The sequence below is a fragment of the Megalops cyprinoides genome, chromosome 18 (genome assembly GCF_013368585.1).
Source record: "Megalops cyprinoides isolate fMegCyp1 chromosome 18, fMegCyp1.pri, whole genome shotgun sequence".
NCBI classification, from domain to species: domain Eukaryota; kingdom Metazoa; phylum Chordata; class Actinopteri; order Elopiformes; family Megalopidae; genus Megalops; species Megalops cyprinoides.
The window spans coordinates 8,889,191-8,916,833 of NC_050600.1; the positions used below are offsets into that span (position 1 = coordinate 8,889,191).

At 44.5% G+C, this 27,643-nt stretch overlaps 2 protein-coding genes across 2 annotated transcripts in view; both read left to right on the top strand.

Moving 5' to 3' along the window:
* LOC118793182 (janus kinase and microtubule-interacting protein 1-like) overlaps positions 1-7,262 on the top strand; it is a 37,711-nt gene extending 30,449 nt beyond the window's left edge. The window contains exons 15-21 of the mRNA XM_036551236.1: positions 133-198; positions 1,582-1,650; positions 2,254-2,331; positions 3,803-4,006; positions 6,085-6,150; positions 6,757-6,832; positions 7,210-7,262. Of these exons, the coding sequence (XP_036407129.1) occupies positions 133-198; positions 1,582-1,650; positions 2,254-2,331; positions 3,803-4,006; positions 6,085-6,150; positions 6,757-6,807 (534 nt within the window). The 3' untranslated portion in view covers positions 6,808-6,832; positions 7,210-7,262. The remainder of the gene's footprint in view (positions 1-132; positions 199-1,581; positions 1,651-2,253; positions 2,332-3,802; positions 4,007-6,084; positions 6,151-6,756; positions 6,833-7,209) is intronic.
* Positions 7,263-7,465: 203 nt separating this feature from the next.
* LOC118793585 (rootletin-like) overlaps positions 7,466-27,643 on the top strand; it is a 29,100-nt gene continuing 8,922 nt past the window's right edge. Inside the window, exons 1-18 of the mRNA XM_036551809.1 lie at positions 7,466-9,182; positions 10,045-10,211; positions 11,666-11,810; positions 12,606-13,328; positions 14,862-14,991; positions 15,759-15,853; positions 16,012-18,057; positions 18,350-18,457; positions 18,889-18,993; positions 19,948-20,070; positions 20,380-20,436; positions 20,928-21,113; positions 21,714-21,762; positions 22,040-22,173; positions 22,651-22,899; positions 23,830-24,232; positions 26,008-26,138; positions 27,448-27,501. Of these exons, the coding sequence (XP_036407702.1) occupies positions 7,632-9,182; positions 10,045-10,211; positions 11,666-11,810; positions 12,606-13,328; positions 14,862-14,991; positions 15,759-15,853; positions 16,012-18,057; positions 18,350-18,457; positions 18,889-18,993; positions 19,948-20,070; positions 20,380-20,436; positions 20,928-21,113; positions 21,714-21,762; positions 22,040-22,173; positions 22,651-22,899; positions 23,830-24,232; positions 26,008-26,138; positions 27,448-27,501 (6,456 nt within the window). The 5' untranslated portion in view covers positions 7,466-7,631. The remainder of the gene's footprint in view (positions 9,183-10,044; positions 10,212-11,665; positions 11,811-12,605; positions 13,329-14,861; positions 14,992-15,758; positions 15,854-16,011; positions 18,058-18,349; positions 18,458-18,888; positions 18,994-19,947; positions 20,071-20,379; positions 20,437-20,927; positions 21,114-21,713; positions 21,763-22,039; positions 22,174-22,650; positions 22,900-23,829; positions 24,233-26,007; positions 26,139-27,447; positions 27,502-27,643) is intronic.

A 27,643-nucleotide genomic window follows, 5' to 3' on the forward strand; every position in this document is an offset into this window, starting at 1 on the left:
AATAGGGGTGACTGTGTGCTTCCATAAGAAGTCCTGATTCTGGTGGGATTCTGCATATGAGGCTGGTAGTGTAGCGGAAGCTTGTCATTATGTCCTTTAAACACTTTTCTTTTGCTCTTTCCCTCCCACAAGAACTTGCGTAACGAAGAGCAAGTTGCCGTGATACAAGCAGGGACGGTGCTGTCTCTCTGTGAAAAGGTACATATTTACTTCAAAGACTCAGCCCATAAGCATCCCATTTCACCATGAGCTTCATTCTTTGTCCTCTCCTGTTGAATAAAAGTTTATTTTGATCCATCATCTCATGTTTTGTTTTCTCATTTGTGTTTGGTCTAATTCTAATGCAGTTTGGTTCACAACAGTAGAATAACATTTTTGGAAATAAGATGTCAGAGTTATTTTTTTATGGTGCAAGAGGAGCCAGGAGTATACCCCATGACAGGATTCTGCCTTCAGCCAGCAATGTCAGTGTTCATGACTATACTATTGTTGTGTCTGTGATGTAATATCAGGTACACAAAGCTGTCTCTCATGTTCTGATCTCATGTGCTTATTTCTTTTCCCATTTTTTTTTTGAGTTGTGGGGACATCTAGTGAAGAAAAGGTAGACTGCAGACAATGTCTTCCTCCTTACTATGTGGTCATTGCACTGAAAGATGCACAAGAAAGCTTGGTCAAACATTCTCACAATTTTGCTGTGATATGTACTTTTTTTCTCTTGTGTGGAGTGACAGGGGTTTCAATGTCCTTAAAAATCTATACACCCTGGCAGGTTGTAGAAAGTGGGCAAATATTTCAATACCCTTGAAACATCAGGAAAAATTGTTAGAGAGTGTGTGTGGGCGTGTGTGTCTTCGTGTGCATGTGTGCACATAATATACATTTTACACAGTGTAAATGTAAAGTTTAAACGTTTAGCAACATCAATGCAGCAGACACTCTTAACAATTTTAATGTAAGGTTATGTACTCATCTTGTATGCCACTCTGCGTAAGAGCATCTACATGATGTTAACAATGTAAATGTAGTGTTATATGCACTCATCTTGTATGTTGCTCTGGATTAGAGTGTCAACTTCATGTCAACAATGTAAATGTACTGTCAAAGGTACGCATCCTGTACATCGTACTGGATAAGAGCATCTACTCAGCGATAAAATGTAATTTATACATTTTGATGGCTTGATGGCTTATACGTCATTCTCAAAAGCAAAATATTAAGATATTAGTCCAATTTGGCTGGGTCTCACACAGAAACCTTGTAGATCTTCGTGATGAAGATTTTCAGACTTTGTGCAAGTGCTTTAAGGAGCGTATTAAATTACAGACATTAACCAGTAGGGTCCCAACAGCCTCTGACTTTTTCTTCTACAGTTTTATTCTCTGTTTCTTTTAGCCTTTGTAAAAATAGATTTAATGAGGTGCTGGCGTGCACTTCTGTACCTCCTCAGACTCTCTGTCTCCCCCTCCCTCTCATAGTCTGTCTCACTCTCTATTTCTCTATTTCTTCCTCGTCTCTCTCTCATTCCCCCCCATCGCTTTCTCACTCTGGCTTTCTCCCTCTATCCTTTCTTTTCCGCAGTGGTTGAAACAGATTGACAGCACTGAGGCTGCACTCACACAGAAGATGATTGACCTAGAGAATGAGAAGGTGAGCCATGGTGATGAAGCAAGATGCACTCTCACCCTTAGAGATAGAAGCGTCATATGCACTACGCCAGACTTGCCTTTCCCGCTTGTATTACTATACATGCATCTAGATAACATCACGCTCTACAATGTATACAGATGTACAGGGAGACACAGGGGCTTATTGACATACTGTAGCTTTGATATGGTGTTGTCTTCGCATCGATCACTTTTTGAGGAAATAATTTAGTCGTGGTTACAATTTAAGGTCTTGTAGAAACAGAACTCCAGCCACCACGTCCAATTTCCACTGCCCAGACACAGTAATTAAACAGCCCTTTCTAGCAAGCATGAAGAAAATGGCAACGATGCATTTATTGTAACTGTAAAGATCACAGTGTGGGGAACAGTGAGTTTTGTGGTGCTTTTTTCTGCATGTTATCAGTGCTGCTCTCTAGCTGTGCTGCGCTGTGTAATGTATGTTCTTTGAGAACACGCCACACTTGCTTCAAAACCGAATGCATCACACCCTAAATCCTCCCACTGGAACTACACGTTCATTCAAGTCGCTAAGTCCCTTCAGACTAGCGCCCTGACTCCAAAGTGATGTCATTATTTTTGTCAGGACTTGTTCAGTAAACAGAAGGGCTACCTGGAGGAGGAGCTGGACTACCGGAAGCAGGCCCTGGACCAGGCTTATATGGTAGGGAGATGAGTGCTTTTGATCCATGCTGGGGGAAGACTCACAAACACAATCTGGACAGCAAGAAGTGGTACTCACCTGGAAAAGAGCTAGACCTGTTTGCGTTTCCATAAAAACCTGGATAGGAAAGATGTTTCATCTGTCCCAAACATTCACTGCATCAAAGCTGTAACTCCATATTTGGTGACTTGGATTTTTGGAACTGTGGGTTAATATGGCAAACAGTGTAGTTTTTTAAACTTATGATGAGAGACATGTTCCTTGAAACAGGTACAATGTCCATTATGACTACTAGCAATTGTGAGGGGATTCACTTTAACCACTATGGGATTAGACTCTAACATTAGTCATGAACCTAAGTAATGATACATTCTTTTGATTCCTCAGGTTCAGCAGTGACAGTCACCTATGAAAAATATTGCAACATATATTGCTTCTTTGTTTTAATTTATAGTTAATTTTAGGATGATTACCATAGTGTCAGCATAGTACAAAAAGATCATTTTACAGCCGCAACTTCGATGTAGCAAGTGTAAAGCAAGCATAGGGCACACAATATGGAATAATATGATAAACATCTTGGCATATGGACATTTTGGTGAGGCAACATTTTGCAACCATACTGGTCTCCAAATGTAAACATGTTATTTTCAACAGTTTCAGACTGAAAATTTAGTTTGTGCCGTCAACTAAGGCAGTATGGTGTTCACGCTATCAAACAGTCATCGGTTTCATGTGGAATTTGTGTTTGAATTTGTGGACTACTGTATGCAAGGGATACTGCATCTTTTACAACAATGTCCCTTAAGGTTGACCATCAAACAAAAAGATGCATAATGTGGACGATTGGCTATAAAAATGCATCTTGGCATTGTTTTTATGCCATTCAAAAATCATACTCCCACTCAAATTGGAAACACACTATTGGCTGATCTTGATGTCGGAGTTGATCATTGCAGGACATTTTTCATGTGTAGCTTCACCTCACCTTTGGCCAGACCCGATTTACACATTAATCGCTAACGAAGACTGAAGGTGGTTTTGGTTACCAGTGGAAACATTTGCACTACGGGAGCTTACATGGAGCTTAAATGGTTCGGCACTGAATTTTGGACTGTCCAGCCAAGGGCAACAGACAACAATTTCACTATTGTTCTGACATTTAGTTTTATTTTTCACGGTTATTGTTTGTTTAAAGCTTCACCGTCACTATTTTAGGCGAGATTTTTTAATTCTAGCAGTACTCGACACTTGTTTCACTTTTGTATTTGTTAACAGTTTGTAAATGTGTATCATTTGTCCGCTTTATCATTTTTTTTTCCAGTGTCCTTGTTTTCGTAACAGCGGTGAGAGGGACGCCCGTGCCCCTCACTCCTGTTACGTTCATATTTCAGTTCATTTACATTTATTTTTATTTTTGTGTTTGCGTTGTTGCGATGTGAACGTTTGTATGTAATTTAAATCATCCCAGAGAATCCAGGAGTTGGAGGCCACACTGTATAATGCCCTGCAGCAAGACCCGGGGAGCAGAGTGGGGGAGTCTTTGACAGAGAGGCAGCAAGAGGAACTGAGGATAGCGGTGGAGAAACTGAGGCGGCAGATTCTCAGACAGAGCCGCGAGTTTGACAGTCAGATCTTGCAAGAGCGCATGGAACTCTTGCAGCAGGCGCAGCAGGTAAGTTTATGAGTTGCAGACGAAAGGAGCATACATAAAAGATGCAGTATCCCCGCAGGGAGGCGACCGCGGCCGTTGGAGTCGCCGCGTTCACGCGTTAGGATAGCGCGCTTTTTTTCCCGCACATTTGCGCGAGCTTCATGGTCTCGAAAATGAGGGACCGTGACCTAAACGTAGGCTACAGTAAGAGGTACATTTGTCTCTTAGACATTTGGTACAAGACACCGGTGAGAGAATTCGTACCCAGCGTTTGTTTGATTTTTGGCGTAATTTAATTTCATGTTATTCGGGTTTAAAAACGTTCTTAAAGGTAAGGAGTCCATCTCTTACGAAATGTGTTGTATTCTGGCCTTTCAAAGAAGAAAAACGAGTTTTTCCAAAATAAATTTTCAGGTAAAATACAAGGGGAAATATTAAGGGAATCTTTGTTTTATTTCTCAGTATCTATTTTTAAGTAAAATTATAGCCATCCAACATTTGCTGTATTGCTGTGATTTGCCGTAGTTAAATAAAATGCTTACCTGTAACGGACCGTCCACATCCATTTTAAGCGTAGCATCCCGCGCACAGCTATGAAGAAGCTGTTTCTACCGTGTCACGTCATTCACCTTCACTTGGAGCTAATGCATCCAGTTTACTGTGGAAGGGTTGGAACTGCATTTTAAGATAATCAGATTAAACGAGACGCCTCCGTTTGGTAAAGTGCCATCCTTAGCAGAAGCTTTAGCGGAATGTTTCCCCGGCTGGTTCAGTGAGTTTGCCAGCTTTCATTAAGAACCCGTCACATGAACTTAGGTAAGCTGCTTCTGGGGTGTAAAACTACTTAAGGGTTTCACTTGAATCTGTTATGCATTGTGTTTACTATGAAACACGTGAAAGTGAAGCACGTTTTCAGTGCAGTGGGCAACTCCCTCTTAGTACAGTATAGAACTGAAACTTCTGGTTATCCATTCATACAGTCCATTCACATCTAAGTGATGACGATGACTCCTTTGTACAACTGGTAATTATTTTGACACAATTAACAACCCCATGACAGTAACACAATTGCAAAACATTGCGTAACCCTTTTTCTATTGGATTTATGCATCAAGATGCCTAAGTAAAGTGGAAAAACTGCACTGTCCTTCACTGTCAGGAAGGAGACCCATAAATTGAATAGTGTCTTACATTAGCTGTAATAATACTGTAACCTGGGGTGGGGACCAAAGCTGATACTGAAAAACAAAATGGAGAACATTTCTCTTGTCCACAGCCAAGTTGGCCTTGCTCCTTGAGGTGGGCAGCTGCTGGTTGTCTTTCCAGCCAAATTTTTTTTACCTCATTCAGTCAATCAGTTTGACTGAAATATATCAGTATTCCTCCCTCATTTAAATGGTGATTGATTCATGGAGACCTGGATTTAAGCCTTGTCTAGGCTGGGGTTGAGGAGCAACCTTCAATAGTTCATGTTCAATAGCTTTTGTTTGTCTGTTTGTTTGCTAAGGCAAGATGAGACTTGCCTGAAACGTGGCCCATGGCAGTGTGGAAAGACAGCCAATGCTGGAGGCTGGCCACTGACTGAATATTTGAAAAGCACACAAAGTTTTGTAAACCTCCTTGACTTTTTATTCTTGATAATTATTTCATGCTTGTCTGACTCTGTTGGTCAGAAAAGTTTCAGAAAGGGCACGTTATTCATCACTGGAAAAAGGAAGCTGGAAAAAACTAAACGACAACTTGGCAATAGCCTCACTCCCTCAGAGCCCCTTAAAACCTCGAAAAGATGGAGGAAAATCGGCTCAAGTCCCGCAGACCCAGGGAGAGAGTCATTCACCATTGTTCTGAGTCCTGGTTGCCATGGCAGCTGCAGTTCACATGCCACTCTGAGGTGTGGGGTGTGAAACGCAGTGGTCATTTCAGTTCTATGGGGGAGCAACTTTTATGGAGACTCGCAGGTCTGTGTTTCTCCGGTGCTAAACTAACCACAAACACAGGTTGTTTGGAAGCTGCTCCGCCAGTAACACTGAATGTAATGAAGTGGTGACTGTGCTCAACCGGATTACCCCACTTTCTGATGTCTCTGATTTGGGTTACAGAGGATAAGAGAGCTCGAGGATAGGATTGAAATCCAGAAAAGGCAGATCAAGGAAATAGAAGAAAAGGTATTTTTCCCTTTTTGATTTTGAGTTTTACATGTTGAATATGCATGAGAGTGAGGTGGAAGCAGTCACCAAACCTCTATTTGGTGATATGCAGTCTATTTTAGTATTAGCAATACTAATTTATCTTGCTGTGGACATGCGGATGCATGATCAGAATCACTTCTGTCTGCTGGATTTCAGTTGAAATGGGGTCATTAATATATTAGTTTTTGGTGGTGTGTGTATTTATAGTTTTGTCGAGTGTTGTAAAACGGTTTGGCTACTTTGAAATTATTCAATGTTCTGCAGTTATGCAAAGGATTTATACAGTTATGCAACTGTGCTTAAACCAAGATGTTACCCAGCCAAATGCCAAGAGTATGTTTAAGGGACTGAGGCTTACAGCTGTGATTTAAAGTGCTGATGTGCCCTGTTTGTTTTCTTGTGTTGTCATGGTTATGGAATGTAGTTTTTGTTCAGTGGTGCTATGTAGGGCTTTTTGAGAATGCTGTCTTGCAGTGTATTTCAGTACATTTTCAGTTGGAAAAAAATGTAACGTTTTTCTTATTTCTCTCCCCTGTTTATCCGATCCCTGTACATTCTTTATTATTTCACCTTATTTTTTAGTTTTTGTTCCTGTTTTTATTTTTCTCCCTAGCCTTTATTCTTTGGCCTTAACTGCCCCAGCATGGCCAGGCTGCAGGTAAAACACACTACGCTTGCCATTTCTCCTTTTGAACTGTTTATGTAAGATATGGCTAGGAAGTAAAAATCTGCAATAATGTATGTAATAAATATGTTATACTGACAGTTTTGATTTTAGCTCCAAGAGTAGTATAATGACAAAGAAAGTATTTGATATTTGAAACGAGGCATATATTCATATAATGTACTCGGTATGTGCACATGTATGAACATGTGCTTTCAGGAGAGATTAGTCTTGTTCATCTGTGTTGTACACTGACCTCTGCAGAATAGATGGTATGCCATTAATCACAGTTACATTTCATTAATGCCCTGGACTTAACAGCAGAGTGCATGTGTTTTGGTGGTTAACTGCACCTCTTTTTCTGCTCTGAGGTGCTGAAGCGCTCCCGGGGGACATGAGACGTGGACACCACATGTCATTCAGCAAAAACGTCATTGAAAACATTGATTTTTCAAGTCTAAAATGAAGACACTGAACTTTTTAAAAATCATTTTTTATACAGGGAAGATATCCATTATGGCCTTTTTTAAAATACTTGTGCACTTTTGTGGAAAGATTCACTCGTGTAAAGACATACAATCAAGTGAGACTTTGGCTAAATCAAACAGCTGAGATAAAAAATGAAAAGCTCATAAAGGGATTATTTTTCTTTCGTGTAATTATACAATATGGAATGAATATCATTAATAAAAGAATTGAATAAATTGATCAAACTCGCCAATAATAATAAGTGACAGTGTAGGGGAGAAAAACAACATTAAAAAAACCTGAAAACAGGCTGAGAAGCCTCAGAATGGAGGACGACCCCAGGGGGGGTCCAGAGTGGCAGACGGATTTAGAGAACAGACTGGGGGGATGTGATAACACCTTGACACAGAGAGAAGAGGAGGCCTGCCTGTCAAAGCAGAAGGCGGCAAGGCGTGAATTTGCACTGTTTGACAGCCACAAGTCTAGAGACAAGACAACATCCCCAGACTGTTGCATCAGAGATGAAGAGTCCTTGGATGGAATTGGTGAACTTCGTGGACTCAAGGAGAGGGTTTCAGGCCTTTCTGAGGGCCTCCTGAAGAGCAAAGAGCTTTCTGAATGGGACCTGAGCCAGCATGCAGCCCAGGGGAACCGGGATCTGCCAGAGAAGTGGAAAGAGCGCCTCCTGCTGGCCCACAGGCAGAAAGAGGAGGTGGAGAAGCGGGGGCCAGAGTGGGAGACCTCTGAGGAGGAGCAGGAGGTGCAGATCCAGACACTGGTTGGGGAAATGGCTGAGCGGGACTCCATCCAGGCTCAGCTGGTGGAGGCACATGGCCAAATGGTGATCAGGCTGGAGGAGGTAGGGAGGTGCAAGAGGAGAATGGAGGCCCGCATCCAGCAGCTGGAGAGCGAGTTGACCGGGGTGGGGTCCGCCGTGGAGGAGGTGGAGAGAAATCACAGGCAAACTGTCAACGAACACGAAAGACTTCCGGAGGATGTTCAGGCATCACCCAATGAGAATGAGGAGCTGTTTCATCAAAGGAACTGTGGGACCAGAGTCTCGGAGAGGAGCCGCGGGCTGGAGTCTCCGGTCCTGTACCCGGACGGCGGTAGCTCGAAGGCGGCTCGTCTGGAGAAGCTGCTGGAACTGCGTGAGGAGACGGTGGCGGAGCTGCAGGGCAGGCTGGCCGGTCAGGAGCAGCTCCTGAGGGACATGCAGGAGACCCAGAGGAAGCTGTCTGTGAGGAACGAGGAGCTGAACGCCAGGCAGCGCGATCTCAGCGACGAGCTGCACCGCTGGAGGGCCAAGGGTTCCGGCCTGGAGCAACGCGAGAGGGAGATGAGGGCGGAGATCGCCCAGCTCAGGGACACTGTGGCCCACATGGAGGTCAACAGCGCCACCCTAGAGGGCAGGCTGAAAGCCAAGGCCTCTGAACTGAAAGCCCTGGAAGCCTCCAAACAAAAAGAGACATCCAGCCTTTTGTCAGACATGAGGAAGCTGACTTTAGACCAGGCAGACAGGGAGGCTGCTTGGCTGAGAGAAAGGCAGGGCCTGGAGGCACAGCTGAGGAAGAGGAGCAAGGAGCTGGAGGTGTCCGAAGAGCAACAGCAGAAGCTGCGGCAGGTGTACGAGTCTCTGGAGGAAGAGCAGCAGCGGCTGCGACAGGCAGAGGGCGCTCTTGTGCAGAAAAACCAAGCAATGGAGGCCAAGGTCTCACACCTGTCTCAGCTACTGACCTCCACCCAGGACTCCCTTGCTAGAGAGAGACAGGTTGTTAGCACCGCAAAGACCCAGCTGACCCACAAAGATCAGAAAATCAAACAACTACAGGAGCAGGAGGCTGCTCTACACTCCACAATCAAGCACTTACAAGAGGTTGGTGACCTTCTCCTACATCCAAATATTAACAACGGCACTAAAGTGTTTGCTCAACAAATATGCCAAGTGTGCCAGTCAACTCTGCCTGATAAAAGAGCAAATAGGCTCAGTTATGAGTCAAACACTGGCACTCTCACAGGGTAGATGAATGCTATTTCAAATGTGAAAAAAATAAATGTATGGATCTCAGAATTTTAAAAATCAAATTATTTGCTTGTTAATTGTACTTGTTTTCTTCAGCGATGACATGGCATCTTTTTGCAAAGCCAATTTCATGAATTATTCACTGACTACATTTAGTGTGTAGTTACTGGTTATACAATAAACTGGTTATACAATAAACAAAGCAAATATGATCCTCAACTTATTTCTCTAAGTGACCACTGGAAGCAAAGCATGTTGGGTAGCACGTACATGTAAACCTAAGAGGGAATTACTCTTTAGGCTTGTGTACTGCGCAGGGTCTGAGGGGTGTCGGGGTAATCTGAGACCAGGTTGTTCATATTACTTCCCTGTGCAGCCAGTGGCAAGCAAGGGAGTCTTTTCTGTCATGAATAATTGACCCGTGCACACAGAGCAGGAGGTTTATAGTGGCTGGGTATGTGACCAGGGAAGGAGCTGTGAGGTCTCTCCGAGCTTCAGGGGGGAGCAGGGGAATGGGAGCGGCACGTTCGGCTGTGATCCGAGCAGAACCATGGAGCCAACCGTGGAGTGGGAGCGGGGGAGAAACTTGGAGCGGGAGGGGGAGAGGGAGAGGGAGAGGGTGAGGGAGCTGAGCTGCAGCCTGACAGCTCCGGGCTCCGACGCGGGGGAGGTGGTGAACGTGAAGTTCCGGGTGGACACCTCCTGGTCTTTTCAGGACCTGCAGCGGGCGTGGAGGGAGAGGGTGAGCGCGGAGGAGGCTGAGGCGGCGGCAGGGGTGTCCCCCGAACTGCAGGTGCTGTCACAGAGGGTGAAGGTTCTGGAACACAGCCTGAGGGACAACGTCAACACCTTCACAGAGTCCGAGGCGGCCCTCCAGAACAGGTACTTTCCATGCTGCGTTACGCAATATTCTCCTTACCCAACATAAAATATAAGAACATCATGTTAACAATTTAACGGGGTAGTGCTTGCTTAAAATTTAGCAGCAGTGCAACAAATCCTACAACACCTTTTTTTCAGTTCAATGTATTCAATAATGTTGTTTTTTTTGTATATTTTCTTCCTTAGAACCCTAGAAAATATTTAGCAAAGGATCAGAAATGGGGCTCCTCATCAACAGTGTGCCCCCAAATGGCAGCCAATGTTAGTTTCTAGCATAACAAGCTCTTGGGGGTTAACATGTCAATATTTATTTCTTTGGAGACAGTCTTAATGAGAGTGAGTAAGAAAACTATCATGGCAAATTACATAATTTGCACATCACAGCATCATCAAGCACAAGGTCAAGTACCAGGTTACAGAACAGTAGACAGACCTGCCCACTGAGTCATTGGAAAGATACTCTCAAACTTCATGCCATTCAGTGGGGTACTTATTAGGGTAGAAAGCTTTCAAAGCTAACCTGAAATTACCTGAAGAGTGTGTGGATTGTAACACGGTGACAAAGAACAAATGACACAGACTGAAATTGAGGTATCAGAGCAACAAAGTTGTTCCTTTAACTTTTTTTTTTGGTTATGCATTCTAGCCTTTAGGCGTCACTGCTTTATGTGCATTCATTACATTTAACATTGTTGTGACTTTGAAGACATGCAATGACGTGTTAGTAGTATGTAACTACTATGCAAAAACACATTTACATTCATTTGGCAGACGCTTTTATCCAAAGCGACTTACATAGGTTGCAGTTCTTTACAATGTTATCCATTTATACAGCTGGATATTTTACTGAGGCAACTGTGGGTTAAGTACCTTGCCCAAGTTACGAGGCCTGCTCCTTAACCACTATGCTACACTGCCGCCTTGCTACCTTGTTGAAAATCTCTCAACATTTAATGTAACCAACTTATCATTATACATAGTTATTATTTGCTAAGTAGATATGCTTATCCATTGTAACTTAGATAGCATACATTCTGTGTATTTACTGAAGTAATTCAGGGTGAATACCTTACTACTTGGTTCAACACCCTGCAATCTAACACTGCAGCTTTCTGGTTATAAGTCTAGTCCCCCACTTAAGCACTAAGGTGCTAGACAATTGTAATTATGTTAAACATTGAGGATTTTCAATAGAGTTCAGTAGACTTTCAGTGGATTAAAGTATGATGATGGCAGCTTAACTGTTAAAATAGCACTGATAGTGTATGGTTACTATGTGGGCACAATGGAGGTAATCACATTAAGTGTTGAGGGATTTCCATATACTAAGCAGTGTGTAACAAGATGCGCTTACATAATACTGACAGAGTACTTACACATGCTTATAGGTGGAGGGTCACTTTACCACCGGTGGCACTACAATTTTTTTTCCTTGTGACTGCATTTTGTGCCAGGATAAAAGAGCTGGAGGTCTCTGAGAGGAACCTTCTGGTGAAGGTGGATGACCTCACTGCCAGGTCTGGCGTCCCCTGTCCCGCCACGCCCCGACAGAGACAGGAGGACAAACTGCACATGCTCAGGGAGGAGGTCCGCACCATGGTGAGCTCTTTGCGAGGTCATGTGACACATGTTCATCACAAACACAGTGGAACCTTTATCTGTGCAGGTGCTGATTGGATTCTGTGGATTTTTATTTTATTAACCTTTATTTCACCAGGTTTGTCCCATTGAGATTAAAATCTCTTTAACAAGAGAGACCTGGCCAAGAAAAGGCCTTTATTATTATGGGTTATATTACTCACCTTATTCACACAAATCGCTGAAGTTCACATATTTCCTGCATGCTGCAGCTGTTGGCAGGATTTGAGCAGGTGCGGTCCGATGCACCGCAGAACAGAAGCACTAAATACCTGTTTCTCCTGGTGTATTAAAAAAACAAGACTCAAACCACATCTTTAAACCGCTCTTCTCTGTATTTTAGTGTTAAAATTTGTATAGAATAGAAAATAATTCTGTTCTAATTTCAGTTCTTTTTCAAATCTATTTGAGGGAAAATTCGTGCTTAGACATTAGAAAAAATACTATAGTATATTTTTTGTAAGTGCTTAAAATGTATTAACAGAAATGCAACATGCTAAAAAATGTTTAGTAAGCATTTTTTTCTCAGGTTATATTACTTCACAATGTAGATGCTGAGTATGTACACTTCCTATTTGTAGGCGTTGGATAGAGAGAGGTGTGAGAGGGAGCTGAATATGTTTATTTCCTATTTGCATGCCTTGGATAAAGACAGGTGTGTGAGAGAGAGCTGAATATGTTTATTTTCTGTTTGCAGGCCCTGGATAAAGAGAGGTGTGTGAGAGAGAGCTGAATATGTTTATTTCCTGTTTGCAGGCCCTGGATAAAGAGAGGTGTGAGAGAGTGTGGAAGGAGAGGCTCCACCGCTGTCAGCACCAGGTGAAGATGAAGGAGGAGGAGATGAAGAGGCAGTCCGAGTACTTTGAGCACTACAAGCAGAAGCTGCAGCAGAAGCTGGGCCTGTCCAAGGAGCGGGAGCAGGGGCTGCAGAGCCGGGTCTTCCAGCTGGAGCGCGAGGTGATCGACCTGACAGCTACAGCGGCGCTGCTGCGGACGGAGCTGGAGAGGCAGGCCCCCGGGAGAGGAGCCCCGCCCCTGGACGCGGAGGCAGAGGAGGCGCCAGGCCTCGGGGACGAGCCCGGTTCCCTGCCGGGAGAGGGCCGGCTGAAGGGCTTCATCAGCAGCCTGCAGGAGGACCTCCGGGAGCTGCTGGGGAGGGAGGAGGCGGGCCTGGCGGAGCGCAGGGGGCTGAGGGAGGGGCTGCAGGACGCTGAGGACAACGTGGAGTTCCTGTCCCGCAAGCTGGAGGACTTCCGCTCCCGCATCCACGAGCTGAAGCTGTCCGAGAGCGCGCTGCTGGAGGAGGTGGAGGAGCTGGCCGAGGAGAACGAGCGTCTCCGGGGAGGTCTGAGGACGCAGAACGAGATCCACGCCCCCCTGAGCCCCAACCCGAACCCCACCCCAAACCCCCCCGCAACCCCATCTGAGGGGGTGGGGCCTGAACAACAGGAGCTCAAGCCTGTGGACAGCACTGATTCGGTAAGTCCCTGAAAATATCTGCTGCATCACAGTTTGCAGCTCTATAAGGGTCAAAGGTTACACTCCCTAGTGACATCCCTACGAGCTTTGAATTGTTGCCTCAGATCACGTTTTGAAAATTCCAAAATGGTGTATAAGAATGACATCAACACCAACAGCAAGTTGTGTGTTGTTTCAAGTGCTTATCAATACGACTGTAGGACACATACGGTAAATGAGTGTAAAGCTGTGCCAGCAGACTCTGACCTTGCATCCTCAGAGAGGTCCCCTGTCTCTTATCTCTGACACACAGGTGAGACACAGGTGCACCTGATGGACTGTCACCTGCTATTTTTCAAGAGGTCAAGAGGGAGACAGTGGAGAGGAGAGAGGGAGAGAGGAAAGGGGGGTGGAGGGAGGGAAGAAGGCTGCAGACAGAGGGTGGCAGGCAGAGCGGTGGATGGAGACGGAGCAGCAGGTAGAGACATGGAGAGAAAGAGAGCAGGAGGTAGTGACAGCACAGGAGAGGAAGTAAAAGATGGAGAGAGGACAGAGCAGTGGTCAGCAGGGTCACACAGCTGTGTCCTTGGAAGCAGCAGCAGTGTAGCCTAATGAGGTCTCTGTGCCTTCACATTGAAGAAAGAGTTGACTGACTACTGATTTTCAGCTGTGGCTTATACAGCAAGCGAAAGAGGAAAGAATATGTCTCATAAATTTTATGGCCATTGTGTTGTTATGACAAAGTAGTAATGCTGATTAAATGTAGCTTCTTGCACTTTTATAGAAATGTATTTCCTGTCAAAGGATCTTTATTTTGAGTAGTTTTATTATATTCATGCACGGTAATGTTATGAATCTTTGATTAAAAACTTAAAACGTATGTTAAATCATTAAGCTGTAGATGACTGCTGTACAAGGAATGAAAAAGAATGAAAGAAAAACATCCACAATGATTAGCAGCTCAGTGTGCTGTGAGTGATTAGGTGCACAGATCTCTGCAGAGTGGATTATGGGTTCAGAGTCTAACACACACAGGAATTTTGATCTGATTAACTGTAGAGGAGCTAATGAGACCTGGGTCCCTCTCAAAGTTACCTCTATTTGACCGTGTGAGTATGTGAGTGCGTGCGTGTGTGCGTGTGTGCGTGCGTGCGTGTGTGTGTTGCTGTGTAATAATACTTTTTCACCTGTTCTCACTTATGTGTTTCACACTTGCGCTTGAAGGACAAATACCTGAAGGACTTTAAAAGGAGATGGAAGGAGTTATTTAAAATCTAATAATAATAATCATTATCACTGGTGTTGTACCATCCTGAGTCACCTCTTACTACACCTCTTACTTCTTTGAGTCACCTCTTACAGAAGTACTTAAAGTTACATCTGCGCCCCACCTGTCCCATGGGTTTGTGAACAGGTTGGAGGCCTTGGGCCAGTACCTACTGTCAGAATGGTTTTTCGTTTCATCAGAAATCACCTGTGAAGACGGCTCTATGAAGCGCTGGAAACATCCAGAGTGCTGTTTTCATGCTGTTTTTATCCCTCTGTTGTCCTCAGACAGGTGCCGTGGTGCCCGGAGAGGACCCGCTCCAGGGGAGACGTGACACCCCTCTGCGCCCAGCCAGGGACAGATCTGCGCAGACACCTTCCCTGACACACTGCATCAAAGAGGCCATTACCATCGCCAGTGCGTAATGCCCTTTCTGCTGCCTGCTCCTTCATCACAAGTACACTGAGGGTTAAATGCTGAGGACTGAATATGTGTCATAAACAAGGCCGAGTCCAGACATGACACAGCTCACTGATCTCTGGGGGTGTATGTAGGTTTCTGATTAACCTAAACTGAGGTGAGAACTCAAAAGAATCTGGTCCTTTTTGAGACTCAGGAAAACACTGAAAACTGCAAACATAATGCTATGAAAACAATAGGATGCAAAGAGCTCTGTCTGAATGCACTTGGTCATTGCATCAATAGTTGATACATACAGTTGAACTGTAGCTAGATGTCAAGGTGATAAAATGTTACAAACTGAAACAGGTGGTTTCAATGCATCAGTGTAAACTACACTTATCTGCAGGTGTTGGCACAGCAGTGTAATATACAAAACACATTCTTGAACACAAAAATTCTTTCCTTAATTTAACTAATTAATCTGTCGCATATTTCAGCACAGAGTCTCTTCTTGCACATCTCAGTGTTATAAGATTCCATTCGAGAGGTGGAATTCAGTGTATAGGGTTCTAGAAGACAGTTAAATCTGCCTCTGGACTTCGCTTTCCACCAACACTTCTGCTAGAGGTTGCATAATTTGCTTATAGAGATTTCCATTGGTGAACAGTTTTAAAGGGATGTCAGCGGATTAGCCATTGTTTGTGTGTCCGTATTTGTTTGTGTGTTCTGTGAGACAGAGCTGATCCCTCGGCTTGGCGGGTCGCCCCTGTGCTCATGTGAAGGGCTGCTGGAGGGCTCTTTCCTCCCCCTGCTGGAGAGCAATTCCTGGGCTGTGGTGGAGATCATGCAGGCCCTGCGTTGTGGAGGAGTAGAGCAGGTAAAGACCAGCAACTTGCCATAGCACCTTGTTTGAGCATAAGCCTAAAGTTAAGAGTTCTGTTGTTAGTTTGTATGATGTAATGTTGTACGGCACAAGCTAAATATGCTTATTGAAAGAATATGTCAGAATAAACAAGTTGTTTTTTTTTTTTTCAGGTAAAGCAGACCCTCCAACAGCAGGAGTCTCAATCCAGACTACCTGTCTTGGAGTGTGAGGACACACCTCTGCCTGATCACCAAGAGGGGGCAGTAGAGTGCTCAGCGGCGAAAGCGGTCCTCCTGTCCAAGCACAAGGAGACAGTAGTTGTTCATTCCCAGCCAGATCTACTCAGACTCTTTGGGCACGGAACCCAGAATACGAATCTGATATCGCTAGTGACAAAAACCATAGACGTTGACTGTAACCCTGCTGATGGTGGGACACCCAGCAAGGAGTATTCATTCCGTTCATACTCCTTTGGTACTTTCAATCCCCCGAGGGAGGCAATGAGGTCACTGAAAGAAACCGTTTGGAGTTTGGAATCTGAAGTAGACAGTCTCCAAAACAACAAAAAAGACTTGGAAACCATCCTTCACAGCAAAGAAGAGGCCCTTCAGAGGGCGTCTGAGGAGAACGCCAGACAAAAATCAAACAGGAGGGAGAAACAGGCAGGGGGGTCATCCGAGGAGCAGGAGGCGTCGAGAGGTGAGAGGGGACACCTGCAGCTCGAGACCCTGAAGAACAACTGGAGGCAGGAGAACAAGGTTCTGGCCAGGCGCAACGAGGAGCTGCTGGAGCAGATCACCAAGATGGAGGGGGACTACGAGAGAGAGCTGACCCAGCTGCGGCTGCAGATCTCCCTGCAGGAGCGGGACGAGGGCCAGCTGGAGGAGGAGAACCGGCAGCACTGCTGCGTCATCGCCGAGCTGCAGCAGAAGATGGAGGACGACCTGAACGTGATCGTGGAGCTGCAGGACGCCCTCCGAGAGCGGAGCGAGCAGATCGCGGTCCTGCAGCAGAAGACGGAGGACGACCTGAACTTGATCATGGAGCTTCAGGAGGCCCTCAGGGAGAAGAGCGGGCGGGAGGGAGGAGAGATCGGGATGCTCACAGAGGAGGAGAGGGACAAAGAGGACCTGGTTGAAAACACTACCACCCTGGAATCAGAGGAGACCGTCCTGCTGAGAAGCAGTCTGGAGGAGAGCAGGGAGGCGCTCTGCCTGCTACAGACCGAAAAGGCCCAGCAGCAGGCCCTCATTGATAGACTGGAGGAGGAGAAACAGCAGAGCTCTCAAAACATTGAAGAACTGCGTGGACAGGTAGAAAGGCTGTCCGGCCTTGTCTCTCAGCTGAAAGACGAGCTTCAGGCAGTGCGTACGGAGAAGGACGGCCTGGCGAATCAGAACCATGATCTCTCAGCCAGACTGGAGAAGCTGATCCAGACAAACGCTAACCTCACCCACAAGGTGGAGGACCAGCAGGAGGCCATCAAGATCAGCTCTGAGATGATCTCTGATCTGCAGAAACAGAGAGATGACAGCGTCTGGGAGGTAACCAGGCTTCAGGAGGCCAACGCAGCATCAGAACAGGAACTCCTGCCATTGAGGGAGGCAAGTAAGGCCATCTCCAGTCAGCTGTCAGACCTCCAAGATCAAAAAGTTCAGCTGGCCCGTCTGCAGGAAGAGAAGAGTCAGCTCCAAAGGGACATGAGCATTATGCAGACACAGCATGCAAACGTCCTGAAGCAGCAGGACGGGGAGATTCAGACCCTCAGAGAGACTAATGAAAATCTCTCAGAGAAAATTGCTGCCTTGCAGGGGACGGAAAGAGCAGTCTCAGAGAGAAACACCCAGCTCTGCCAGGAGGTGGACTCTCTGATGAGAGAAAATCAGGCCTTGATCATTCAGATCCAGATGCTGGAGGTCAATAAAGAACTGGGGGAAAATACAGCTGCATATTCTACTCCTCCAAAAGGTAGTGAGATTCAAGTAGTCAAAGACGTGTCGGAAGTGGGCTGTGCCGTGAGACACAACACAGAGAAGAAAGAGCAGGAAACTGAAAAGGAGCTTGAGGTGTCCTTCCAGCTGAGTGACGTTTCACAGAATACAGCAGTTAAGGGAACCGTGCCATCCCCAAGACACAAAATGGCTCTCGAAATCACTCAGAAAAGTCGAGCCACAGTTTTCTCTTATAAAACTGTCAACCTGGGGAACACCTTTCAGGTAAAACAATGTTTGTGGCGTTGATGATTTTTGATCAATATGAACACAACAAGGATTGTCAGAGTAATGGATCCTCCGGTAAGGGATGACAGTTTTTTTCAGAGTCAGACAATACAGGCTTAACTTCAGTAGTATGGTATTACAAAGAAAGTCTAATTTTCTGCCAGTTAACATCTGATTAGAGCACGTTGACCCTAAGTTTTGGCGTTTGGCAAAATGGTGATTGGCATGCTTTGTGTTTATGTCTTACAGTTATTGTTTGCATTTGAAGTGTCAAAAATCCTGTTTTCAGGACCAACCGAGCACAATAGGAGATAAGGGCGATTTGCCAAAGGAGCTGGAAACTATGGCAACAGAGCTGAAGAGGTGTCAGGAGGAGCTGGAGAAAGCCAGAGCAGAGGTAGGTGCTGTTGATCTGTCTTCTGTATCTGTTAACCACATGCTTCATGGAGGAGACTGAGAATGCTGTACTGTTTCATCTACAACAATGGAAAAGAGATAAAAAGAGCAGGTAAGACTATCTCTGAAGATAGTCACAGTGCCCATGCTGAAACCATCCATTGGACAGAAGTACTGTTATCTTACGTTCATCCTCACCCAGTAGAATCGACTTTAAATGATACCCATAATACACCTTTCAGGTCATGAGAGCACTTTCTCATTACATTACAGCATTTAATAGGCACTCTTGTCTAAAGTGACTTCCAGCACAAGAGAACAGAGCTGTATCTACCCAAGTTATATGAGCAAAAGTGACAGACCCAGTTAACACTCCCACACCAATGCGTGTATCATATACCTTATATGTTCCATATCTGCTTTGCCCTGCAGGCACAGAAGTGGTACCGGGAACTGGGCCTGGCCGAGGCCAGAGGAGAGGAGGCAGAGAAGAAAGCTTCACAGGCTGCGAACGAAGTGAAGAGAATGAGGGAGAGTGTGAGGGAGGCGGAGGAGATGAAGAGGGAGAACGACAGGCTGAGAGAAGAGGTACTGACCCTCCAGGCTGTGGCAGGCCCCATGCTGCCAGGTCTGCGCTGTGCCTCACATGTCCTCTTTAATCAGTGGAAACTCAGTGAAAGCAGTGACATGTTTGTGACCGCCCACAGTGCTCTGCAGCTGCTGGCTGATGCTTTTCACCTGATGTGTTGCAGTTTGGCAGCAGTGTGTTAGAAAAAAATGTCACCTGGAGATAGAGGGGCAATTTTTGAGGGGGACAGTCTACAAAACACTTCTGGCGCAGCTGGCATTTCTAATAACAGTAAATGACTGTTGAAAATATCACTGAGATTAAGGCTTGGTGATATTGCTTTCTTCACAAAGTATTTATGTCGTCATTATTTCAGCACAAGAGTATCACATTTTCTTCCAAAAACTCCTAAGCTTTCTGAAGGTGCGACATGGAAGCTTTATTAGAGAGGAGATCTGGCAATGTGTTAAATACTGTCTGGATGACCGTGTTTCAGGTGGGTGAAGTGAAGGGTAGATTGGCACATCTACAGAGGGGAGAGAGTGGCTCTGTTTCTCAGAAGCCCCAGCATGCGGACCAGCTGGCACTCCTGCAATCACAGCTCAGCACAAAGGTGAGTGAATGAGACAGAATGAATGTTACAAAATATGAGTGTAACTGAGTGAATGTAACAGGGTGTGAGTGTGTCAGAGTGAATGTTACAGGGCGTAAGCATTACAGGATGTGAGTGATAGAATTAATGTGATAGGGCATGAGAGTTGTAGGGTGTGAGTGACAGGATGGAGTATAGGACTTGTACTCCCATCAGTACTTACTTCTGTGAAACATACAGTATTTAGCGTGCTGAGCTTCAGGTCTTACTGCAACAGTTTGTTCTCTTTCTGGCGTTTCCGGTTTGCAGAGTCATGTTGTGTCATTGACAGGGTGCTGATGCGGAACAGCTCAGAGTGGAGGTCGAGGCCTTAAAGAGCAAGCTGGCTGAACTGGAGGACCGGAAGGACACCATCCGAGCACTGAAGGTGCACTCAAACGACCTCAGACATCAGGTAATGCTGTCCTTCCTATGCTGGTGGAAAGGAACAGGCCTGTGGCCTCTGGGGAATGTAGTGACTTCATGATAAAACTTATCCATGTAGTTTTTGAATGATTACTGAAAGAAGGCATTATTACTAATCACGGGAAGTGTCTACAATGCTGTGCTGTTGCAGTTGAAATATCAATCTGTAGAAAGAGGAAAATGTTATTAAATGGTATTCTTACCAAACTGTTAATGCAGCTTCCTCTTGGCATTCACTAAGACAAATGGGATAAAGAGATAGGATAAAAATAGTGATATATTGTTTTTTTCTTTCTAGTTTGATGAGCTCTTAAAGACAAAGACCCAGACTGATTTAGAGATGGCTCCTTTGAAGGTAAGAATTAAAAAAATGAAATTTTGTATGTATAATGCAAACTTCAAGGCATTACACTGGTCACAAAGAAACAACAGTGTGGTCATTCATAAAACATTACGAATTACATTTTTATGTCATCGTCTGTTTCTGTAGAAGATACGTTTATTCATGGCGACGAATAGTTTTTCTGAAGCAATACTTTAAGTGAAGTGCTCCAGGGTGCAACAGCAACACGTCCAAGTCCAGGTCTTTGACCGTGGTGCCACAGTGCTATTTATTGTTCATTGTTTATACAATGATATGCTGCTTGTTTTTATTGATTGATTGATGATGACTCCTCCCTGGGTTTTCCGTAGCAAGGCACGTTCTTCTGTGGGCTGATTGGTTGATTACATTTATTGATTTATTGATTATCAGTCCTCCCTGAGTGTTCCTATGCAGAAACGGCCGTCTTGTGTGCGGATTGGTTGTTTTGCATTGATTGATTGATGATGCCTCCTCCCCGACAGGCCAAGCTGTCCTGCATGGTGCAGAAGTGCCAGGAGCGGAACAGCCTGATTGTGCAGATGGTGCGAGCTCTGCGCAGATACGGCTGCATCGACTGCACACTCACGCAGGAGGCTGAGGACCTGGTCAATGACACAGCGCTGCTGGAGTACTCCTGTGCCTTCTCCCCTGCAGCGAGCAGAACACAGGTAACACACACACACACACACACACACACCTGCAGCGAGCAGAACACAGGTAGCACACACACACACACACACACACACACACAAACACACACACACACACACACACACACACACACACACACACACACACACACACACACACACACACACACACATGCACCTGCACCAAGCAGAGCACAGGTAATACACACATACACACACACCCCCACAAACACTAATGGCTATCGATTGATCTGAAATTGAATGAAATTAAAATAATAAGTAATAAGGTTAATTGAAACAGTGTTGAACCACTGGAAATCAGAAGGAAAATATTTGCGGTCAGGAGGATATTGAAGCAGACCCTAGGGCTTGATGTGCTGTGCACACTGGGGAATGGTGAATGCAGCTTTGTGTTGGCTGGAGGAATACCAAAGGAGCAGTCGTAAATTTAAATTATATCGCTTGTCAGATAATATATAGTAATCACTACATCACCCACCATTACAAAATGAATAAACATGCACTCAGTATAGAAATTCCCTCCTTGGGAATTTCAACACTTTCCAGTTAAATTGGTATTGCATTATTTTGAGTTTGTGTCATTTTCACCGATTTCAGGATCCTTGCAAACATGTATGGGAAACGACAAAGATAAATGAGGACAAAGGCAAGTATATATTTGTACCAGAGAACTCACTCATTCCCACTTCCCATTAATTTATTCATGTGGGTGCCATGTATTACTTCAGTCAACAACAACAGTATCTGGAATCAAAATATGTTGCATTTCCAAGGCATGTAATCAATCAACATAGTGATTTTCTATGGTAGTCTTTTGTAAAATCAGTAGAACCATGGATAATGAAGTTTTTTGACCATCACTAGCACCATGGGTAATGAAGTCCATTGTAACAGTATAGCCTGGTCTTTTATGTGTGTCTCAGATTCTGCACAGCCCTCTCTGTCCTGCAGTCAAGGGGGTCTGTCTGACGCAGACACATCACTCAGCTTCAGGCTGTGTGTGGCAAAGGCTGACTACTGCCCCTCACCAGACATGCCCCAGACAGTGCTTCCTACAGTGAGTATTTAAACACCCCTCCCTCATGAATGCCCCTGCCCCTCCCTGGTGTCATTAATGCGTCAAAGTCATTGTAGCAAATTCAGGAAAACCGAATTGCTGGGCAATAGGCCAATATTCACAACCAATCCAATGCACCTCGACATCTCAATTTTTTAACTGGAACATTGAACAATGGAAAATGTAGCATCTATTGTTATTATCAATTAAATTAACTATGTTAAATATAATTGTTTCCATTTGTTTATATACCAGACACCCATACCTGGGATGAATATTTGTGCAAGATAGTGAAAGTGAAATTCAGTATGGATTGCAGAATACATTAGTAGTACTATTTAATTGTGAAATATACAATACAACCAAATGCAATATATTTTCATGAAATACTGATATAGTAGACTGTAATCATAAAATCCTGACATGTCAATATGTTCTTATGCTAATCAGAATTGGTGTTAATTGTCATTATTCAAGCTCCCCCTTATTGCTGGCGAATCAGTGCAAGTCACTGGGGTTCCAGACAGCCGTGGGCTGTACCACGCAAAGGTGAAAGGGGAGGCCGGGCTGGTTCCTGCATGTTTTCTAGAGGAGAAAGCGGACCTGCATCACCGAGCTCTCCCCTCAGCTGGAAATGGCACCAGCCTGGGGTCAAAACTGACCAGTCCAGAGAAGATCATCAGTTTCCATCATCAACTTCAACAGTCCCACTGTAGCAACTATCAGGTACTGTTCATGCACTGCACAGAGCACACATACAGCAATTACCAGAAATCAACACACACACCACCCACAATGGATGTGTATTGATGTAAGGCTCAGAACATTCATGAAGTTATCAAGTTAAAAAACACACACACGGCTACAAATACACCTTACAGTGAAACAGTGGTGTTGGTTTCACTTTGATTAGATACTGTATATCCTGTAAATGTACATATAGTAGTAAAAAAGACAGCCACACTTAATCGTTTAGCTGTCTTTTACCATGACAGGCACTTTGTAAGATGACATTCTAAAAATACTTCGAGCCTTCTCATACTGGAGAAAAGGAACAGACATTCTCAAGCATCATGCATAACAAAGTCTTAACAGACTTTATTTCTGGTTTCATTTTTCAGTCTTTTTTTTGGCTTTAGTTTCCTACATGAATCAGTGAGGAATTTTTCAACTTCAATACTGTCAATATGTATGACTGCTTTCAAGAATAAACTTGGAATACATGAGTTAAAATAATGAGATCAGTCTAATGGAAATAACACTTGGCAATTGGACCAAGTCATTTGGAGAAAGAGAATGAATTTCTTGTGAATTTGGAAAGGACAGATTCCAGATAACCAGTCATCTTTGCAATAAACTGACTGTGTTAACCGTTTTGTAGAGCTGTAATAGTGAAATTAATCATGTGTCTGGACTGACCACCTGATCTCAGACATTGGGAGGTCCACTGGGAAACAGTGATTGATGACTGTTCATTTTCTCCTGTTTGGCTGAGACCCGATGACCTCATGGTACACCTCCCATAGTCTTCCATCATGGCCAAGAGGCAGCTCATTACTGATTATTGCACATGTGATGCTTCAGTTGCCTTATATGCATTTCAGTGAAATGCCCCCATTGTTCATTGTGTTTCTTCTCTCTCTGACCTCTTCTCAGGTCATCTCTGGTTCTGATCCCAGCCCTGAAACGGGCAGCGGCTGTGTTCCCACCTCAAGCCTGCCTCAGGATACCTTGTCAGATCTGTCCAAGCCCGCACAGCATCCCTCCCTTTCCCAGGAGTCACGGGAGGACAGGGTGGGGCAGGGACAGGAGCAGCAGGGGCAGCAGCAGACGAGGGGGAGTGGTTCTGGCGAGCCAGCCAGGAGAAGTGCCAGAGACTCTGCGGGGGTGCTGAATAACCCCTGCCCCTCCAGGGAAGAAGCCGGTGGCTGCACCCCCTCAGCTGACTCCTGCAGAAAGCTGTCTGACCTGTCAATATTGAACAGCCAAGGCCAAAATGTCAGACCCGTCCTGTCCCACACCCTGGTTCCAGAGGCCAGATCAATAAGAGCAAAGCAAGGTACAAGAGAAATTTCTCCTATTGAGAAATGTCACTCATTTTTATGTTTGGTCAATTCCTCAATGAGCTCATCAGGCTGTTATATATTTTTGTGAGTATGTAAACTTGTTTTTTTATGGAATATACAAGATCTTTAACTAAAAAAAGTCAATTCTGCAGTGTGTGTGTGTGGAAAGTCACTTTCCATGCTCTGTATATGATATGAAATCTTTTTTTTGGTGTAGTTTTACTAGTCAACAGTAAGTCTGGATATAAGTAATGTTAGAAAGCACTAATATTTTTTTGTTCTTGATAAGGATGAGGATATGTGCCAGTTTATTCAGGGTTAGTTTGGATTTGATCTGTCATTATGTCTATATGCAGGTTATTAGTCTGTCATTTGTTTCTTTTAGAGTTTTTTTCTGATTTGGGTTTTGCCTGTAGATGTGATATCCATTTTGCACATCGAGGTGGACATTGATCTTTTTCAGCTGGGGATCGATCTGTACTTTGCTCATTAGGGGTTACTAACTAACTACTTTATGTTACAGCTTTGGAATAGTCTGCAGTTCTGTCTTTGGGGATTGATAAATTGTTTAGTCTTTATCTCTTGGCATGATGACTAGTGTTAGGTTTGCTCTTTTTCCAATGCCTCTCTTGCTACTCTATAGCATATAAAACATCAGGGGTGTCAGACGGATATGAGTCATTATTCACAGGTGTGAGACACACACACAAACACTACATCATGCTTTATTTACTCTAATGAGCTGGAAGGCATGGCTGTCACGGTTTGACTTCTGTAATTGAATGAGTCAGTGTGTTGTGTTCTAGAATTGTCAAGGGGAGAAAATAGCTTTGAAAGCCGTTGCTGAGTCTGGCAGTAATTAATGGGTCTGTGATCTCAAACCGTTTGTCTGAAAGTCACAGACTGCATATTGGACATTATATGGAAAGAAGAGGGTTTCAAAAATGTATAGTTCCAGTGTTAGAAATGACAGAACTGCAAGGTTAAACAATACAGTATATGGTTTCTTTAAGAGAAGTTAGTCAGCATAACCCAGAGTTATGCATAGCCCAGAGCATACCCCAGCTAAAGCATAGCATACCATAGCAAAGCTGGTCATAACCAGCAGAAATAAGCACTCCATTCCAGGATTGAAACACAAATCTAAATGGTCATGTGTTATCTTTGCCGATGTGTTACTCTTTCAAGAAACAAATTCAGGACCTACAATACATGGATAATAACATTAAGATTACTGTAGCAATATTACTATAGCATTGCATAGCATCGTTTTGCACAGCATAGTTTTTCCATAAGTAAGGAAAACTGTTTTCAATGTGTGTTCCGTGAGGCATAATAAACAAGTACAGAGATACATCCTTGGCAAGTTACAAACCCAGGACTGGCCCAAAAAAGCTGTCTAAGATGGACAAACAATGTTTGACCATAATGTCCTTAAGAACAATGTTTGACCATAATGTCCTTAAGAACAACAAACCTTGAGTTGACAAGAGACCTGGAAAATGACTCAGACTCATTGTCCACTCATCAACAGAATGGAAATCGGTATTTAATAGAATGAGTTAAATTAAGAAAACCTTTGATTAGAATAAGGAACAATACTAAAAGGCTAAAATATGCACAAAGTTTACTTTATTCATTCATCAGAGTATAAAAAGGCAAAATGTATCAGATTTTTGCACAGGAGTGGCTCGAACTGGTTTCCGGCATTCTGGGTCATGGTTCTGACGTCACTTTTACTAACACAGTTACTGTGTTCTGCCCACAGAACCTCCGGCACCAGTGGGATCCTTGGAGGTCATAAAGACAGTGGGACAGAGCAGCCTGATGATTGGCTGGGAGAGGCCGCCACTTGACGAGCTGGGCTGCAGTAACGGCACCTTCGTGTACGGATACAGGGTAGGAGGAGACCTCCCATTTACATCTGCACTACAGGACAGGAGGCCTCCTCTTCCTTACTTTCAGCTACTGATACAGAGTCAAGCCCTGATTTAGTTTTACAGAAACAGGGTCAGAGTCCTAATTGTGTTTACTTTAATTTACAGATACAATGCAGGGTAGGGTACAAATACAGGGTAGGAGTCCACATCTGATTCACCTTAATTTACTAATAGAGAAGGTATCTTATCTTATCTTATTCAATTTAATATACAAATACAGGGTAGGATTCCTCATCTTATACAATTTCATTTACAGATGTGGTACAGGTCGCCCCCTGTTAACGTTCACTTGCACAAACAAGATAGAAGTCCAGCCCTGATTCCTCTGCGGATTTGCATGTGTCCTCAGATGTCCTTTCCTAATAGCATTGACTTGTGGAAGTGTGGTCTGTACAGGAACAGTGCCGAGGTCAGGCACACGGTGGACAGACACACCCCCCTCCCGGTCAGACGGTGTCTGAAGGAGCAGTGTCTGGTTTTTCTGTTCCGCTCAAGCTGTGCCCCTCCCGGCTGATGTCCCCTCGGCTTCTGAGCGGACAGCCTCCATTTCTCACCCACATCAGGCTCTATTTATACCCTCTGTGAGCCCGCTGCGCCAGCTGTCTGCAGAGAGGATGCTCTGGACACTTCTGCACTTCTCCTCTCTGCTCAGCCCTGGAAGTGCGACTGTGGAAGCGTTCCCACCGGCCTCTTGACTTCTAACATTGAAAAGCACTGAGTCATGGCAGACACTGAGAAGCCAGTACCTACCCTCCCCCCCCCCCCCCCCCAACCCCCCCTCCCCACGATGGGCAGCACAGATGGTGGAACTGAGGGTGTGGCCCAACTCATTCATAATTGAATGAGTGAAACAGCAGATGACAGTTCCTCCTGTGTATTCCACCGTGGCATCGGTGACTAGCCTGGGTACTAGTGCTGCATAATATAAACTGACAGACTCAGTTACCAGTACTTACCCTCAGAGAAGCCGGGAAAGGCAGGCAGTCTATAGTGGGCAGCCAAGCTATATCATTATTCCCTTTTAGTACTGCCAATTATTATGATGATAAAGATGGAAAGACCAAACTGCAAGAATGAAACTGCATTTTTATATTGTGCCCTGGCACATGAGATCCATCTCTTTATCCAGGGCTTCATGTGCTGCTGGCATCTGGTATATTACAATCAAGGGTGTCCCTCAAGGAGTGTGAACCCAGAATTATCTGGTTAATGGGGCCTTCGCCACAATTCTACACCATTCTATGTCTGCTATGTCTCTCTCTTTGTAGATCTATGTTGATGGGGAGTTCCACAAGTCAGTGATGAGCTCAGCATGTACCAAGGTAAAGTAACACCTTTAAACACTGTGCTGTAGCTCTGCTAATGCCAGGCTGTATTTGTAACACAAGCTGATCTAACTGAAGATTATTGATCTATGTAAAGAACTGCAGTGGTGAGCAAAAATAAGACCAAATAAAACCAGTA